At 44.5% G+C, this 17,434-nt stretch overlaps 1 protein-coding gene across 1 annotated transcript in view; it reads left to right on the top strand.

Annotated features, from left to right (window-relative positions):
* Window positions 1–17,231, top strand: part of DAP3 (death associated protein 3) — a 29,217-nt gene extending 11,986 nt beyond the window's left edge. Inside the window, exons 4-14 of the mRNA XM_026658091.2 lie at window positions 2,110–2,232; window positions 3,584–3,685; window positions 6,513–6,621; window positions 6,870–6,962; window positions 7,444–7,574; window positions 8,086–8,166; window positions 8,599–8,757; window positions 10,993–11,052; window positions 12,483–12,572; window positions 13,647–13,764; window positions 16,830–17,231. Coding sequence (XP_026513876.1) covers window positions 2,110–2,232; window positions 3,584–3,685; window positions 6,513–6,621; window positions 6,870–6,962; window positions 7,444–7,574; window positions 8,086–8,166; window positions 8,599–8,757; window positions 10,993–11,052; window positions 12,483–12,572; window positions 13,647–13,764; window positions 16,830–16,915 — 1,152 coding nt within the window. The 3' untranslated portion in view covers window positions 16,916–17,231. The remainder of the gene's footprint in view (window positions 1–2,109; window positions 2,233–3,583; window positions 3,686–6,512; window positions 6,622–6,869; window positions 6,963–7,443; window positions 7,575–8,085; window positions 8,167–8,598; window positions 8,758–10,992; window positions 11,053–12,482; window positions 12,573–13,646; window positions 13,765–16,829) is intronic.
* The last annotated feature ends 203 nt before the right edge of the window (window positions 17,232–17,434 follow it).

Genomic DNA, 17,434 nt, shown 5'->3' on the forward strand with positions numbered 1-17,434 from the left:
TCTTCCTACTGTATTTTCCACTACATGCATCCGATGAAGTGGGCTGTAGCCCACAAAAGCTTATGCTCAAATAAATTTGTTAGTCTCTAAGGTGCCACAAGTACTCCTGTTCTTTTTACAATACATTGGTGATCTTCCTGAAAACACCCTCCTGGCCACCATGGATATAGAAGCTCTTTACACCAATATTCCACACGAGGATGGACTACAAGCTATCAGGAACAGTATCCCTGATGAAGCCATGGCACACCTGGTGGCTGAGCTTTGTGACTTTGTCCTGACCCACAGCCATTTCAGATTTGGGGACAACTTATACCTTCAAGTCAGCAGCACTGCTATGGGTACCCGCATGGCCCCACAATATGCCAACATTTTTATGGCTGACTTAGAACAACGCTTCCTCAGCTCTCGTCCCCTAGTGCCCCTCCTCTACTTACACTACATTGATGACATCATCATCATCATATGGACCCACCGGAAGGAGGCCCCTGAAGAATTCCACCTGGATTTCAACAATTTCCACCCCACCATCAACTTCAGCCTGGACCAGTCCACACAAGAGATCCACTTCCTGGACACTACAGTGCAAATAAGTGGTGGTCACATAAACACCACCCTATACCGGAAACCTACTGACCGCTATACTTACCTACGTGCCTCCAGCTTCCATCCAAGACACATCACACGATCCATTGTCTACAGCCAAGCCCTAAAATACAACCGTATTTGCTCTAATCCCTCAGACAGAGACAAACACCTACAAGAGCTCTATCAAGCATTCTTAAAACTACAATACCCACCTGGGGAAGTGAGGAAACAGATTGACAGAGTGAGACGGGTACCCGGAAGTCACCTACTACAGGACATGCCCAACAAGGAAAATAACAGAACACCACTGGCCATCACATACAGCCCCCAGCTAAAACCTCTCCAGCACATCAACAGCGATCTACAACCTATCCTGGAAAACGATCCCCCACTCTCTCAGGCCTTGGGAGGCAGGCCAATCCTCGCTTACAGACAGTCCCCCAACCTGAAGCAAATACTCACCAGCAACTACACACCACACCACAGAAACACCAACCCAGGAACCAATCCCTGTAACAAACCCCGTTGCCTTCTCTGTCCCCATATCTACTCTAGCGACACCATCATATGACCCAGCCTCACCATCAGGGGCTCATTCACCTGCACATCTACTAATGTGATATACGCCATCATGTGCCAGCAATGCCCCTCTGCCATGTACATTGGCCAAACAGGACAGTCTCTATGTAAAAGGATAAATGGACACAAATCAGACATCAGGAATGGTAACCTACAAAAGCCAGTAGGAAAACACTTCAGTCTCCCTGGACATTCAATAACAGATTTAAAAGTAGCCATTCTTCAACAAAAAAACTTCAAAAACAGACTTCAAAGAGAAACTACAGAACTACAATTCATTTGCAAACTTAACACCATCAATTTGGGCTTGCATAGGGACTGGGAGTGGCTGGCTCACTACAAAAGCAATTTTGCCTCTCTTGGTATTGACATCTCCTCATCAATTATTGGGAGTGGACCACATCCACCCTGACTGAATTGGCCTTCAACATTGGTTCTCCACTTGTAAGGTAACTCCCTTCTCTTCATGTGCCAATATATATTTATGCATGTATCTGTAATTTTCACTCCATGTAGCTGAAGAAGTGGGTTTTTTACCCACGAAAGTTTATGCCAAAATAAATCTGTTTAGTCTTTAAGGTGCCACCGGACTCCTCGTTGTTTTTGTGGATACAGACTAACACGGCTACTCCTCTGATACTTAATGGGATAACTCATTTAGGTAGAGAGCTCAGCTCTGTAAGGGTGGCAGATGGACTTAAGTGAATTGAAGGGGTTTAGAACGATGCAATTGAACTTGCAGTAGGGTTATACATAACATTGAGCTTTACACAATGAATTTCCTATATGTTCTAATTGCTGTGACCCCTACTTCCAGAGTAGTACATGTTACATTGACTCTTCCCTGATGTGTATCGTAAGTGTGTAAAGCTTCAACAGTTAACTGGATTTTTGCATGTAATTATGATCTTTCAATTTCTGAGAAACGTTTTTCCTCTGTAGTTGGATTCTGGATATTTTCTCCATGCCAGTGCCAGGGCTTGGTTAAGTGCTGCGGTTAATCAGGATGTCCAAATCCCAGCAGAGAAACCCAGAACAGTATTCCGCACCAGTGAGAGCAACCCGGTGAGTTACTGCCATATTTACTATTATGTCAACTAGCCAGTTCCCTAAGTGCATCAGTGTCTGTTCTTAGGCACCCTGGACCCAGTGGTGCTCACTGACTGAGATCATATGCTACTTATGAGTGGGAATGAAGGGAGTAGGTGGTTCTTCATAATAACCATGCCCTGCTCCTTTAGGGTGTGAATAACAAGCCTTCAAAACAGGGCCGAGACCCTTTCTGAAATCCCTTTGGAACATGTATTGATTCTTTCTCTGCAGCTGTACAAATGAAATGGGTCATGTATTGTAGCAGCTCAGATGTGGGTGAACTTGGCATCAGACACCTTTAATTTCAACTTCAGGGTCATTCTTTTCCGACTAACCTCCCCAGATTGGCTATTAAGGGAAAAAATAACCCAGCACACCCTACAGGCTTTATAATTCCAGCTGTAGTCTCACCCTCTCTCAAGCACAAAATGAAGTGAAATAAATGAATGAAATAAGCCTTTGAGGAGCTTTTCCACTGCCTCTGTAATTGGAGTCTCTTGCACTGCTGATTCCTTTGAGGTCTCTATGGAAACAGCAGCATGCAGATGATCCAGTCATGTGATCAGAGCATCTCTATAGACTGCACAGAGGAGCCCAGATGGCAAGAATTGTCTCCACTGTCCTAGGTCTAGGATTTATGTTGCCAAGCAACTGGCTTCAGCATTCCGGTTGCACATGTCTGATATATGTTTGGCAACAGCAGCCAATGCTTCTTAATGAATCAAATCCATGTTCCTCAAGCTTGTCCATATTGTGGATCACTTCTTATGCTACAGATTCTCCTGTGGTTCATCTTCCCACCTCATTCCACAACTTTCCTCTAGAAGTTAAAATGCTTGGTTACAGGGAAGTTTCACTAAACCGCACTGAGGCGACAACATGAAAGCTAAACTCTCAAGAGAGAATGTAGAAATGGCACCTTCTTACTTAACAGCCCTGGTCCCTGTGTGTATCCCCAAATAATATCTTGATAGGGTGGAGGTATGATTGACTTGTCTAGATCAAAACTGATTTTAAAAAATAATAATTTGCAAATCCAGGAGACGCCCTGGACTGTGCTATAGCTAGTAGGAAGCACTGCTGCTTCCAGACTTGCATATACTTCACCACTGTAAAAGAAACCATTTTGTGGACCACCACCACTGCTAAATAAATAAAACCTAGAAGCAAGTGTATTCTGACTCTGAGCAATATGATAATTATTCTGCCTGGGTTGTACGTTACTGCCCCACTCTTAAGGGAACCTCTGTACACAGACAGATGTGATGGCTCATCTAGAGTTCAGCCTCCCATGGTTGTTACAATTTGTATTTTAACTTCACAGGCCAACCATGCAGAGCAACATGAGGGTCAGCACTACAGCATCCCCCTCCAGGAGGTGAAGGTGGTGTTTCCACATGGACTGCCCTACCGCTTCCAAATGCAGGTACTCTGTTTCAGCGCTGGTTGGGGAGATGTGGGGAGCACTGGATGTGTAATAGGACTGTGATGCGAGGGACAGCAGGCAGCCACATTCCTGACGCACCTTCACTGAGAAGAATACAGTTGTTTTGGGTCCATAGAAAGCTGGATTTTCTTTTGGCAGTGATGGCATACAGGCATGAGTGATCCTTCCGTGGGAGGGGGCTGGGTTGAGAGAAGACTGATCTTGCTTTGCATAGTGGAAGGGGGCTGGGGAGTGGAGATTAGTGGGATGTGATTTAAGTTTCCTCAGTCTCTAACTTCTGAGTCTATAATGTGCTATGGGTCCAGACTGTCTGAGCACAACCTCTCTTGGGGACTTGGATGGTGTTATTTCTGTGTAAAATAGACTTGCTCATAAAATGGCTTTCGATCAGCAAAAAATATCTTGCTCTTTCTTTCCATCTGTGACACAGATCTCATTGTGGTGGGGTTTACTCTGCAGCTATAGCATGCTGTTTAAAATGCATTTCTGGACTCAGAAATGATCTGTGAATCGTTAATGTAAATGAACCAATGACAAGGAAGCAAGGCACCTAACACCACCTGTTTAAAATAGTCCAAGAAATTCAGTGAAACATCCTATGCCTGAGCACAGCGGGGCTCCTCCCCTTAACGCTGTCATGGCTTTTCTCTTCAGGCTGTGCTGTAATTAATATGTCAATATCGATTTCCTGGCTCTGGTTTCTTGTTGGGCCCTTCTTGTTCCTGATTGTATCTGAGTGCAGACAATAGTGTATGTGCTCCCAGCATAATACCGCAACCTAGTAACTTACAAACCTTATGGTTTGTGTAAACTACATACTGTGGCCTTTTAAAGGCTCAGTTAAATATCTGGGCAAGTTTCTTTTCTTTTCAGAAAACCAGTAGTAATTAAAGCTCATTATAGATTGCCATTTATGTTTGCCTTGGTTATTTAGATTTAAATTTAAATTCAAGCGTTTTAATTAAATAAATGCAGAGAAAAGTCTCCAACTGGGAAACTTTTTTTCCTAATCATGCAACATAAACATAATTTTTTAAAGAAAATCTATTCTCCTAGACTGAGGCAGTGTTGTGAGCTTCACTTGATATTTATCCTCACAAAATATTTTAATATTTAACTATTTAAATGATTCTTCCCCAGATAATGTAGCTTATAATAACATACATGCAGGTGAATTACATTTGTGTGCTTGTTAAGGGACATCTGCCACTAGTAATAGTGATGATATGGTACAAGGGAAAATAAGGAAAATAGAAAGTAGAGACAACAGTAGTCTGAAGTGGGAAAACTTTGTGTTCATTGATCTTTTCCCTTTCAGCTACTGGTATAACATTAAGATTTTAACAGGGTCCCATATATTCCAGGATTGCAGAATTCGCTGTCAAGTCGTCCTTTACTGCAGAATTGTGCTCCGGAATCTAAGCGTTCATTTAAAATAAAAATTTCCAGTACTCGTGGTTATGAAGAAAACTTTAGAAATGGGAACCAAATGTAACCAAAGCAATGTTGTCTTCCTGAGTGTGCTAACTGCCTGAAACAATACCTTGGAAAGGTGCAAACTGTCCTGTACAACTTAATGAGTTGCTGACTGTGAAACCTAAAGATGACAACACAAACATCCACTGTAACTAGTATAGCCCAGAATTCCAAAGTGCTTCTCATGCCTTCTCTGCTGCCAAAAGATGCAAATGGCACTGTCAAGTGGCCAAAATCTCAAGCTTCCCTTCTCTGTTCCCCAACCTTCTGATATGCATTTATGCACTGTCAAGAAAAAAAATCTGACACATCAAAACAAACTACACCTCTGTGTAAAATTGAACTGGGGGTAAAATCCTGGCCCCACTGAAGTCCATGGAAGTTTTGCCATTGAATTTAATTCACCCATAGTATGAAAATAAATGGGCTTCTGTCTTGGCACATATTTCATATTTAATTATTTTAAAATGTTAGTTTTAAATTTTAAATGCAGCTATTGCAGAATTTCCAGTCTGCCATAGCAGAGTGCTGCTGAATTTAAGTTGTGAGCTACACAGGGCCATGGCTAGGGAGTATGACTATCTTGGGCCTCAAGACATCCTCTGATCCCTTTAAGGGTTGTAAGGAAATGTTTCCTACCATGTGCAGCATTGTATGACTGGCTTAGGAGCATTAAGGCGGGAAGACTTGAGGACTGGGGTGGTTATCTTCTTCCTTTGAAGCTTTGGGTATTGGCCACTGGATACTGGACTTTGAGGGCATGTTGCAAGTTCTAGCTGGTTACTCAGGCATTGGGGAGGCAGGCAGGCAGAGGTATTGTTTAGTGTAGCTGGTAATTTTCTGACTTCAGACAGGGAGTAAATTATTTAATTTTTGGCAAAGATGCCTATAGCCCTTGATAGGTGCTCTTTTGAATATATTGTAAATCAAAATAAATTGGTCTGTTCCAATCTTGGCAGGTCCTATGAGATTGGGATTTTCAAGCTGGTTAGTTCTATTACAGCATTAATAGTAAATTTGAATTTTAAACTAATCTCTGTAACATGTTAATGTGGAAGCAATTAATAGATTCCAAGGCCAGAAGGAACCTTTGTGATCATCTAGTTTTTAGGGTACTTATCAGGAAAGTGCTTCTGAATAAAAGAGAGCAGAAAAAGTGAAGGAAGGTCATGATACAAGCTGGAGGGATTGTGACACAAAGTACAGTTCTGTCAGGGCTGGTGTTACTGCAGCCCCGAAAGACTATTGTATAACTCAGACATAATCAGGGTAGGAGCTGCTGATGTGTGCTTAATACATGGCTCCTTGTTCCTATTCTGTCTCCTGTCAGATGAAGACGTTCAATGAAAGCTGCCTGATGGTGCGGAAACCAGCTCTAGAACTCCTTGGTTATCTGAAAAGCACCAACTTTGCCCACCCGGCTATCCGATATGTTATCTGTATCCTTTCTTCATTTGCCCTGCTCTAGAATGTGAGTTAAATAAGGGCAGCTGAGCTTCCTGCACACTGAGAGGGAGATGGGATTCTGACTTCATGTTGGGTGGCATGGGTCAGCCTCCCACCTTCCCCACCAATGCCCTTTCCTCACATAGTTAGATGGGAAGAAGAGGCTTTTCTGCACCCCTCCCCCCCAAATCCATAGCCTGGAGACTCTGTCTGAGGTTTTCCTTGACAGTTTATGCTGGAGATGGGGAAAAGGGAACGGGGAAAACAATGACGCTGTGCCATGCTGTTCATTACTGTGCAAAACAGGACTGGCTGGTGCTGCACATTCCAGATGGTAAGTACCCTGGTGATATCTCTGAATGCATAATGTTCTGTGCGCTGTAACTAACCTATAGGGAAGGCAAAGCAGCTGAAGACATTATAGAGTGGGAAATTTTATTCATCATGGTTTTCCCATGATTGGGATATAAAAAGTTATTAAATTAAGAGCAAAACATAAAGAAGAAAACAGAGGCATTGAATAGTGTTGTTTCCCCTGTGCGCGCACACAGCCTCATGCTCTGTCAGTACAAACTAGTCAATCTGGTATGGGTGCCCTGAGTTATGGATCCTGCTACATTTGGAGGTTGTGGCTAAATCCTGGTGAATGTTTGCTGTGTGGCTATTTCCCCAAGGGTGGGGTATGCTCATTATATGGCATAGTGGTTTTCTGTGGTGAATACAGAAGAATGAGGAAAAAGGACCAGAAAGAAAGCATGCAGTTACTCTTAGCTAAACAGGACAATTGTTTGTCTTGTTTTGTTTCTGCTTCACAGCTCACCTCTGGGTGAAGAACTGCAGGGAGCTTATGCAGTCCTCCTATAACAAAGAGCGGTTTGACCAGCCTCTGGAAGCATCTACCTGGCTTAAGAATTTCAAAACTTCAAATGACCACTTCTTAAAAGAGGTCAGTAGATTCTATCGAGCCCACTGGATTAGGAACCAGGGAAAACCTACAGGAACAGCTTCTTCTGGAAATTTCATGGGGATGTGCTCCCTCACTTGGAATGTCTCTCCAGTGGAATGGGGTCCACAGATCTGTTTGTTTTTTTGAGAAGCATTTCCTGTGTTGATAGTGAAGTTATCCAATGTGCATTCACATTGGATAACTTACCATTAATCATGTAACTTATTTGGATGTAGGTTTCAGTGGGGTTGGAAATGCATTAAAGATCCCTGTGTTTGCAAAGGGGTCCCACCACTGGAGGAAATCTGAGCTTTTGGTCATTATATCACTGAGGGATGCTGCACCAAGAAATACCATTCTGCAGCTGTCTTTCCCAGCACCTCTGGAGCAGAGTGGGGGCTCCTACTGCCCAGGTTTGTTGAGTTGCCCCTGAAGTGGGAGCTTGGCAGTTCACACTCTCCATCTACGTTCAATTACCCTACCCCCTGCCCCAATTCTCCTTTTATTACAGATAAAAACACAACAGACATACATGTGGAGCAAACGTGAAAGCACTGAGAAGGGCAGACCACTGGGTGAAGTGGTGGAACAGGTGAGGGAATGACAACTGCCTATGGTATTGCTGGAAACTGTCAATAATATGAAAATGAGACATGAAGCCCAGTGAAGGGAATGGGAAGAAGAACTATATTTAGTGCTTCTAAAGCATTGTGCAAATATTAGTCCTGGGAAGTTGGAAGGGTTGTTATCTTCACCTTGTAGATGGGAAGACCAAAGCATGGAACTAGACCCCTCAAGGAGGGGACACACACAGTCTGTGTCAGAGCTGGGATTAGAACTCAGGAGTTGCTGACACCTATCCCTATGCTCAATCTATTTATTAGACCATGCTGCCCCTTTGGGAGGGGAGGACAGAGTCTTAGGTCTTTTTGCTCCTCATAGAGAAGTTGGTGACAAGGCTTCCTGATTACACATGGCCTGCATTCTCTCCCTTTACTAATGTTGTGTACCCATTCATTTGTAGGGTTTAACTCGAGTGAAGAATGCCAGTGATGCTGTGGGGGTTGTGCTGAAAGAGTTAAAGAAGCAGTGTCCTCTTGGTTCATTTAGACTTCTGGTGGCGGTGGATGGAATCAATGCTCTCTGGGGACGGACAACGCTGAGGAAGAAAGACAAAAGTGCTGTAGGAAATTACCTTCCTTTCTTGTGGCTAACACAAATAGAGAAACCTAAGGGGAGGGTTTGGTTCCACCTTTGGATGATGATTGTTTCCAGGGCTGTTAAATTCTAGCAGTAATAAACAATATACCAGCTTCTCTAACTCAGAGGATTCTGCAAACTGTAGCTCTCCAATGAGGATTCTGCAATGCAGAATATGAAAGTGAATGACTTCACACAACAAAGAACAGGAGGGCATTCATTTTGCTCAACACCCTTGCCAATATACAGCTTTATTTTGTATCGTTATTTTCATACAATCTGCTTCTCCAAAATTCTTGAGGTTAAATACAATGACAGTGTTAAATAATAGCAAAGGAAGAAGGCAGTTACATGATATAAGCAAACAAGAGGCTTCCAAGCTGGATTTTGAAGGAATTGGAGAGTCACTGAGGCAGAAATATGCAAGGAGCATGGTTCAGGTGGAAGGTGCTGCAGAGGAAAAAGTTCTCACACCTACGCTGCTGAGAGAGTGAAGGCAGGAGGGGGGGCCAATGCTAGGTGAGATGTGAGGAGAGTAACATTGTATAAGGGTTCAAAAACAGGGAGGGCAGTTTTGAATTGGATCCCGAAATGCAAAGGAATCCAGGTCAGTATGAGGGAGAAGGTGGGATGGGGGTAGCCTCATTGATTTGGAGAGGCCTTATCAAAATTGATAAATGCAAAATAATGCACACTGGAAAAAATAATCCCAACTATAAATACAAAATGATGGGTCTAAATTAGTTGCTCCCACTCAAGAAAGAGATCTTGGAGTTGTCATGGATCACTCTCTGAAAACATCTGTTCTGTGTGCAGTGGCAGTTAAAAAAACAAAAACAAAACTAACAAAATATTAGGAACCATTAGGAAAAGGATAGATAATAAGACAGAAAATATCCTAATGCCACTATATAAATCCATGGTATGCACACATCTTGAATACTGCATGCAGTTCTGGTCGCCCTATCTCAAAAAAGATATATTAGAATTGGAAAAGGTACAAAGGAGGACAACAAAAGTGATTAGGAATATGGATCAGCTTCGGTATGAGGAGAGATTAAAAATACTGTGACTATTCATCTTAGAAAAGAAATGTGTAAGGTGGGTGGCGATGTGATAGAGGTCTATAAAATCATGAATGGTGTGAAGAAAGTTAATAGGGACGTGGTGTTTACCTCTTCACTTAGCACAAGAATCAGGGGGTCACCCAATGAAATTAATAGGCAGCAAATTTAAAACAAACTTCTTCACATAATGCCCAGTCAACGTATGGAACTCATTGCCAGGGAATGTTGTGAAGGCCAAAAGTATAACTGGGTTCAAAAAAGAATTAGAAAAGTTTGTGGAGGATAAGTCCATCAATGGCTATTCGCCAAGATGGTCAGGAATACAACCCCATGCTCCAGATATCCCTAAACCTGTGACTGGCATGAAGCTGGGACTGGACAACCAGAGATGGATAACTTGATAATTGCCCTGTTCATTCCCTCTGAAGCATCTGGCATTGGTCACTGTCAGAAGACAGGATACTGGGCTAGGTGAACCTTTGGTATGGCCGTTCTTACGTTAAGCATTTTAATACCCCAGGTGAGAGGGGATTAGGGCCTGGGGGAGGTCTAGTACATGACTAGATCTGCAGACACAGGAGATGTGGAAGAAGAGACTGATATCAAGGATGATGCCTGGCCTACAGAGAGGGAAAGCAAGTGGAAGTCCTGAGTTGAGAAGGGTTACGAGTAAATAATAGTGTTAGTCTGTTGAGACGCCAGAGCTGCTCTTTGAGGTTCTTGATAAGTGGAATATTTTGCTCAGTTGTAGCTTTTCCCATAGAAGGGTGACATAATTGCCTTAATCAAATGAATTCACGTTATGTTTGCCATGTGGCTAATGAATTCAAATTTAGTAGTGCCTGTATGGCATGGAATGGATCATCTTACCAGTATCCCATTCCCAGAAACTGATCTAATGGCAGATGGCTGCCTGTGGAAAAGCTTCTGCCTTCTTCCTGTGCATGCTTGTGTTTTGGACAGCCCCTAAAAATCTCAATGGCATCTCTGAAGGAAGCTCCAAATAGTTCTTGCACTGCAGCCACTGTTAAACTGTTGTGCTCTGGGGTTTTTTACTTGTTTAAGCATCGAAAGGAACCTCATGGGTGGTAGAGGAGCTGGGAGACAGTGATTTCTCCAGCCAGCTGTACCTGACATTCTGTCATCATTAGGTATCTCCAGAGGAACTGACGCTAGTCCACAATCTGAGGAAGATGGTGGTGAATGACTGGGTGAGTGCATGTGTGGGCTTGCTGGCAAGTCATTGCACAATGTTCAGAGCTAAATGCTGACATCCAGAGCTGTGAGACCTACTGAGGGGCTTCCTATTGGGAATTTACAGAGCTGTGAGACTTGGGGGAGTTCCTTCTGTTTAGTAGTTTTATACTTATTCCATTTCTTCCTTTCATTGACAGATGTATTACAGGAAAAGCTTTTAAAGAATGTGGTGGAGAGATGTTTCAGTTGAAAGCTTTTTAAACAATCTTGACTGCATAACAGATGCCTCACTTTATTGCGGGGTGGGCAACCTTTTTGGCCCGAGGGCCACGTTGGGGAATAAAAATTGTATGGCAGGCCATGAATGCTCACAAAATAGGGGTTGGGGTGCGGGGAAGGGGTGTGGGCTCTGGGGTGGGGCTGGGGATGAGGAGTTTGGGGTGCAGGAAGGTGCTCCAGGCTGGGATTGGGGGGTTTGGAAAGCGGGAGGGGGATCAGGGCTGGGGCAGGGGTTGGGGCATGGGGAGTGGCTCGGGGGATGCAGGCTCAGAGTGGCGCTTACCTCAAGTGGCTCCCAGAAGCAGTGGCATGCCCCTTCTCTGGCTCCTACGCAGAGGCGCAGCCAGGCAGCTCTGCACGCTGCCCCATCCGCAGGCACCACGCCGGCAGCTCCCATTGGAGTGCGTAGGATCCAGAGCAGGGCCATGCCACGGCTTCTGGGAGCCGCGTGGTGCGGCCCTGACCCTGCGGCCCAGCAAGAGCACTGGAGCAGGGCCGAGCCGTGTGGTGCCGTCCCCAACCCAGCGCCCCGGCCAGAGCGGGGCCAAGCCGTGTGGTGCAGTCCCAACCCAGCGCCCCGGCCAGAGCGGGGCCAAGCTGTGTGGTACAGCTTGTAGGCCGGCTTAAAACAGCTTGTGGGCCGTAGTTTGCCCACCCCTGCTTTATCGCCTCCAGATAGCTTTTTATTTTGTGCTGAATTTCTGCTTGTAGTGGCCAGGCCTGGAATGACTGGGAAACCATCATAGCCTCTTCTCAGATTCTGTACAGTGCCACCTAGTGAAAAAGCTATTTCAGTTCCAGCTTCTCCCAATAGAGGTAGTGTGGAGATCCTATAGCTACTTCACTCCCATCCTGAAGTCTCTGTAATCAGTGCTTCTGTCCCATTCCCTTCAGCACTGTCCCCTGGGAAGAGCTGCCCAAGAACCAGTGCTGCTTCCTTACTTTCTGCACTGCATCCTGCTGGAACTAGAGTAGTTAGGTGCTCTTCACAGCCAGTACTTCTGCTCTGTTCCACACATTGCCTAGGAGAAGCTGGGACTGAAGGTAATTACAGGATCCAGAAGGAAAATGCAGGATGATATCACAGGAGACAGTTAATGATTCTAGACAGGTGAGGTGTATGTCCTATACCTAAGGCTCCTTCTAATCCAGCTCTGTGTTTCAGAATGGAGGTGCCATTGTGACCACTCTTAGCCAGACAGGCTCTCTCTTCAAACCACGTTCTGCTTATTTGCCCCACGAGTTGCTGGGAAAGGTGAGTTATGGCCTCTGGCTTCCTCTGCATTGGTACATGTAAAGCAATGGAAATAATAATTCTGGTTTGGGACCTACCTCCGCAGTAGATCTGATGGGCTGAATCAATCTTGCTCTGTTCAGTCATTCTTGCATGATGTCCCTTATGCTTGGCTCAGTCTCCCTCAGGGCCGTCCCTAGCTATTTTGATACCCTACGCAGCCCCCCGTGGGGGTGCTGTGTGGGGCCCCAGGACTCCGTGGGCGGGGGGAGCGGGGGGGCTAGCCCCAGGACTCCGGGGGGGAGGAGGGATGGCCACTTCCTGCGAGAGGTGGAGTGACCCAGCCCCAGCCTGCTCTGCTCCCCTGGCTCCCAGGCTTGGGGGGAGGGGGGAACCGCCCCCCAGCAATCGCTGGCAGCACATCTGGGAGCCAGTGGAGCGGAGCAGGCTGGGGCAGGGTCACTCTACTTATGGGTGAGTGCAGGCCCAACCAATTCTGGAGTCCTCAGGGGAGTGGGGGTGGGGCTGGGGGGGGGGGGGGGGGGGCGGGGGCGGGGGCCCTGGGGAAGAGGTGGAGCAGGGGCTGGAGCAGCACGCAGCTGCGCAGGGCACCAGGAAATTTGGTGCCCCACGCAGCTGCGTACTTTGCGTATGGGTAAGGACGGCCCTGGTCTTTCTATTGCCATGTGGCTAACAACCTCCATATCTTTCAAATTGTTCCTTACACTCTTTATCTAACTTTGTCGTAGTCTCATTCTTCAGCTTGGCCTGTGTGTGAAAGGGATGGGGGGAACTTGCCTTTGAACATGGTGAAACAGGTTGTCCAGCCCAGTCTGCCCCAGTGCTCCTGCTTTTTGACTTCTCATTCTCAGCTTTTTGCTCTTTCACTAGCCCGCTTCTGCACAAATAACCAGAGTATTTCAGAGTTCACTTATTCTCTCCGTTTTAGTTGCCTTCCTGGGCTACATGAACCATTGAGCTATTCTTTTTTGAAGTAGTTCTACTTGAGCTTGCTCATGGCTAGACTGTGCCTTATCTCTCCGCAGCTCAGACCATTCCCTCTGTCTGCCTCACAGTTTCACTTTTCCCTTCCAGGAGGGTTTCGACACACTGGACCCTTTCATTCCCATCCAGGTTTCCAACTACAGTCAGCGAGAGTTTGAGAGCTGTTATCAGTATTACCTTGACCGCAAGTGGCTTCAACATGAGAGAGGTGAGTTCTGCCCCCCTCCCATGTGAAGGAGTGAAGACAGCTGCATATACTGCAGTACTTTCAACTTCCATCTCCACCACAGAGAAAGATGAGCTCTGAGCCCTTCGTACCATTATTCCAGCTGTTAACCCAAACCAAGAAACTTGTTGTTTTTAAAGCTAAGTGCTAACCATAAAACTACCTATTGTATTTACAAAATCCAAGAATTTAAAGGAATAGGGACAATCTAGATCTTACATTGCCCTCATAATAAACATACACATTATCATCAAGCATAAAGAAATGCATATTTCATCAAACTCAAACCTTCTTTTCCCAATGGATTTTTTTTAAAAGGTCATATTTAGATCCTGAAATGAAGGTAATCTTTTATGGGTTATAATTAAATAGAAAATAGCATTGCAGTATCTTGCAATTTACATTCCTTTTTTAGAAAAGTGCTTAAACATTTCAACATTCTCAAGCAATTCTATCAAACCACGTATACAAAGTGTATAGTTAAATCTACATGTAGATGGGATCTTGCATTTGAGGCTGATCAGGATGCCATTGATATGTATGTTCCACATTCTTTCAGAAGGGCTTTGTGGCTATATTTTGAGGTAAGAATACAGATACATTAGTAGTGCTATACTACAGCTCTCTAGATTTAGAAAAGTATATTGAGTGCATAATGCTGAGAGAGATCAGAGGCAGCAAATCTAATATGATGATGATGATGATACTGGGGGACATTAGTTACCCACATATACACTTGCCACATGGCATAACAGTACAAAGCTTAGAGAAGTGTTTCCTGGCAGAGCTATTTCTTGACCACAGAAGAGGAAAGGCTATTCTCAACTGACTACTTAATGCTTGGGTTTAAGAATGACAGTTGCTGAGCCACTAAATAATAATGACCATAACACCATCATTCGGTTCAACATCCTATGGGGATGTAGGATAACAAAGTAACACAGCTACACTAAACTTGTAAAAAGGGAGACTGCACTAAAATGAGGAAACCAGACACAAGGTCCTAAAGTCAAAAGCAAAGAAAGTGAAATCCTTAGATATGACTTGGATGCTACTTAAAACAATATAAGGCCTGAAATAAACCAGTGTGGCTCAATGACAAGGTTGAAAATTTAGAGAGACAAAGTGAGTGAGGTAAAATCTTTTATTGAACCACCTTCCCTCACCTACCTTGTCTCTCTAATATCCTGGGACCAACACTGCTACAACAAGGTTCAAAACTTGGAAATCTAACCCTAATGAAGCCAATAAACAGGAACATAAATTACAGCAGGCAGAATGTTGAACTACTCAGAGTCTACTATTCTGAATTAACAGTATAAACTCAAAAAAAGACCTGGACACCATTGTGGAGTGGTTAATGAAGAGCTTGGCTAACTGCAGCTATGCTCAAAAAAGCAAACTGTTACAATGCATAAGGAATAGGATGGAGAATAATACAGAAAATATAATGTTATAAGTCAATGGTTTGTCTCTTCTGGAATACTGTGAGCAGTACTAATCATCCCAACACAAAAAGGATATTATAGAATTAGATGGTTTTGAGAGAAGGATAATGAATTATCAGGGGCCTGGAAAAACTCTTGTATGAGGCAGATTTAAAAGATTGGGATCACTTAGCTTAGAAAGGAGATAAATAAGAGAGGGTGTAGTTTTAAAAAACATAGTGAAAGGTAGAGTGGGAGCTTCTGTTCTCCTTGTTTCATAACATGGGCTATTCAGTAAAAGTGAAGGGTGACAAATTCAGAACTGGCTGTGGAATTCAAGAATTAGCAAGAGTCAAAGAGGGATTGAACAGTGATAACAACTTTTGGATATTCTTGTTATAGTTAATGTTGCCAAATTTTGGAAGGGATATAAGACCTCCTGCTTCAGGTTTTAAGCCAATTGCTAACTATTAGGACTAAGTGGGAGTGATGGGGGCAGCAAGGGTCTGTAACAGGTCGCTGACATATCTAGATCAATTGGTAATCTAGGTGCAAACCAACTATGTGTGAATATGGCTAAATGTAAGCATCTAGCAACAAAGAATGTAGGCTATACTTTCAGGATGGAGGACTCAAGCTTAGAAAGCATTGACTGAAAAAGATTTGGGCGTTGTGGTGGATAGTCAACTGAACATTTGCTCACATTGTGATGCTGTGGGTAACAGGACCAGTACAATCCTTGATTGCATAAAGAGGGGGCTCTCAAGTGGGAGTAGCAATGTTATTTTACCTCTGTATTTGGCACTTGTGCAACCACTGCTGGACTATTGGGTCCAGTTCTGCTGTCTACAATTCAAGAAGGACGTTGATGAATTGGAGAGGATTCAGAGAAGGGCCTTGAGAACAATTAAAAGATTACAAAATGTGACTTATAATGATAGACTCTAGGTGCTCAGTCTATTTAGATTATGAAAGAGAAGGTTAAGGGGTGACTTGATTAGTCTGTAAGTACACCGCTACCTCGATATAACACGACCCGCTATAACACAAATTCGGATATAACGTGGTAAAGCAGTGCTCGGGGGGGGGAGGGGGGCGGGGCTGCGCACTCCGGTGGATCAAAGCAGTTCAATATAACGCGGTTTCACCTATAATGTGGTAAGATTTTTTTGGCTCCCGAGGACAGCGTTATATTGAGGTGGAGGAGTATCTACAAATATTTGATAATGGACTCTTCAATCTTGGCAGAGAAAAGTATAATATGATCTAATGACTAGAAGTAGAAGCTAGGCAAATTCAAACCAGATATGAGGAGCAAATATTGGATAGTGAGGATAATTTGAAACACTGTACTGATGGTTGGGGTAGAGCCTCCATAACTGACCATTTAAAAATTAAGACTGGATGTTTTTCAAAAAGAGATGCTCTAGGAATTCATGTGGAGAAGTTGGATGGGGCTGTGTTATACAGGGCATCAATGATCACAGTGGTCCCTTCTGGCCTTGGAATCTATGAATTTATAATAAAGCTTTCAGGGCCAGTACACTGGAATCCTAACACAACTGAAGAACTTGTTGCTAATGTGGTGTTGACAGGGTTCCTTTTCTCTGTTTGTTTCAGCCAGTACAGAAGAAGGGAGAAAGGAACTACTTTTTCTCAGCAACTCCAACCCCTGGCAGCTGGAACGGATCTCTGCTTATCTCTGATACTAAAGCATCTTCGCTGGCAGCCACTGCTGGCTTTTAATCATAAGATAACCAGCCCTTCTTGCTGTTCTATCATATGCCCCCTTGGCTACTTCGCTAGGCAGAAAGAGCTGGGCTCTCTTTCCCAGCCCTGCCAGGGAAAGACTGGAAAAGCTGGGTGAGGAGGAGAGCTCTGCACCAGCCAAGGAGAGGCTGCAGGGATAGAGGGGGAAAGAACAGGGTTGGGGTGGGGCTTCTGCACCTGACCCTGTCAGGATTTCTCTAGGAGAAGCTGTGATGGCACTGCGCCAACAATAAATGGGAAGTGGTGCCCGTCTGTGCTGTCTGAGGTTGAATGGGTGACGGGCTTGTGAGCAGTCTCCAGCTGTTTGCTCTCCTGGCTGCATGTTCTGTGGTGCTGGCGGGTTGCGGCAGCCCTGGGGGGTGGGGACATCTCAGGCCAGGTGGGGCTGGCCAATGCCGGGTTTACAATGACGCCAGTGGCTCCATAGAGCTGGGCCTATGCTGAAAAGGGGCCCC

This window comes from Terrapene carolina, unplaced genomic scaffold, assembly GCF_002925995.2.
Source record: "Terrapene carolina triunguis isolate 2854851 unplaced genomic scaffold, T_m_triunguis-2.0 Scaffold397, whole genome shotgun sequence".
NCBI lineage: Eukaryota > Metazoa > Chordata > Testudines > Emydidae > Terrapene > Terrapene triunguis.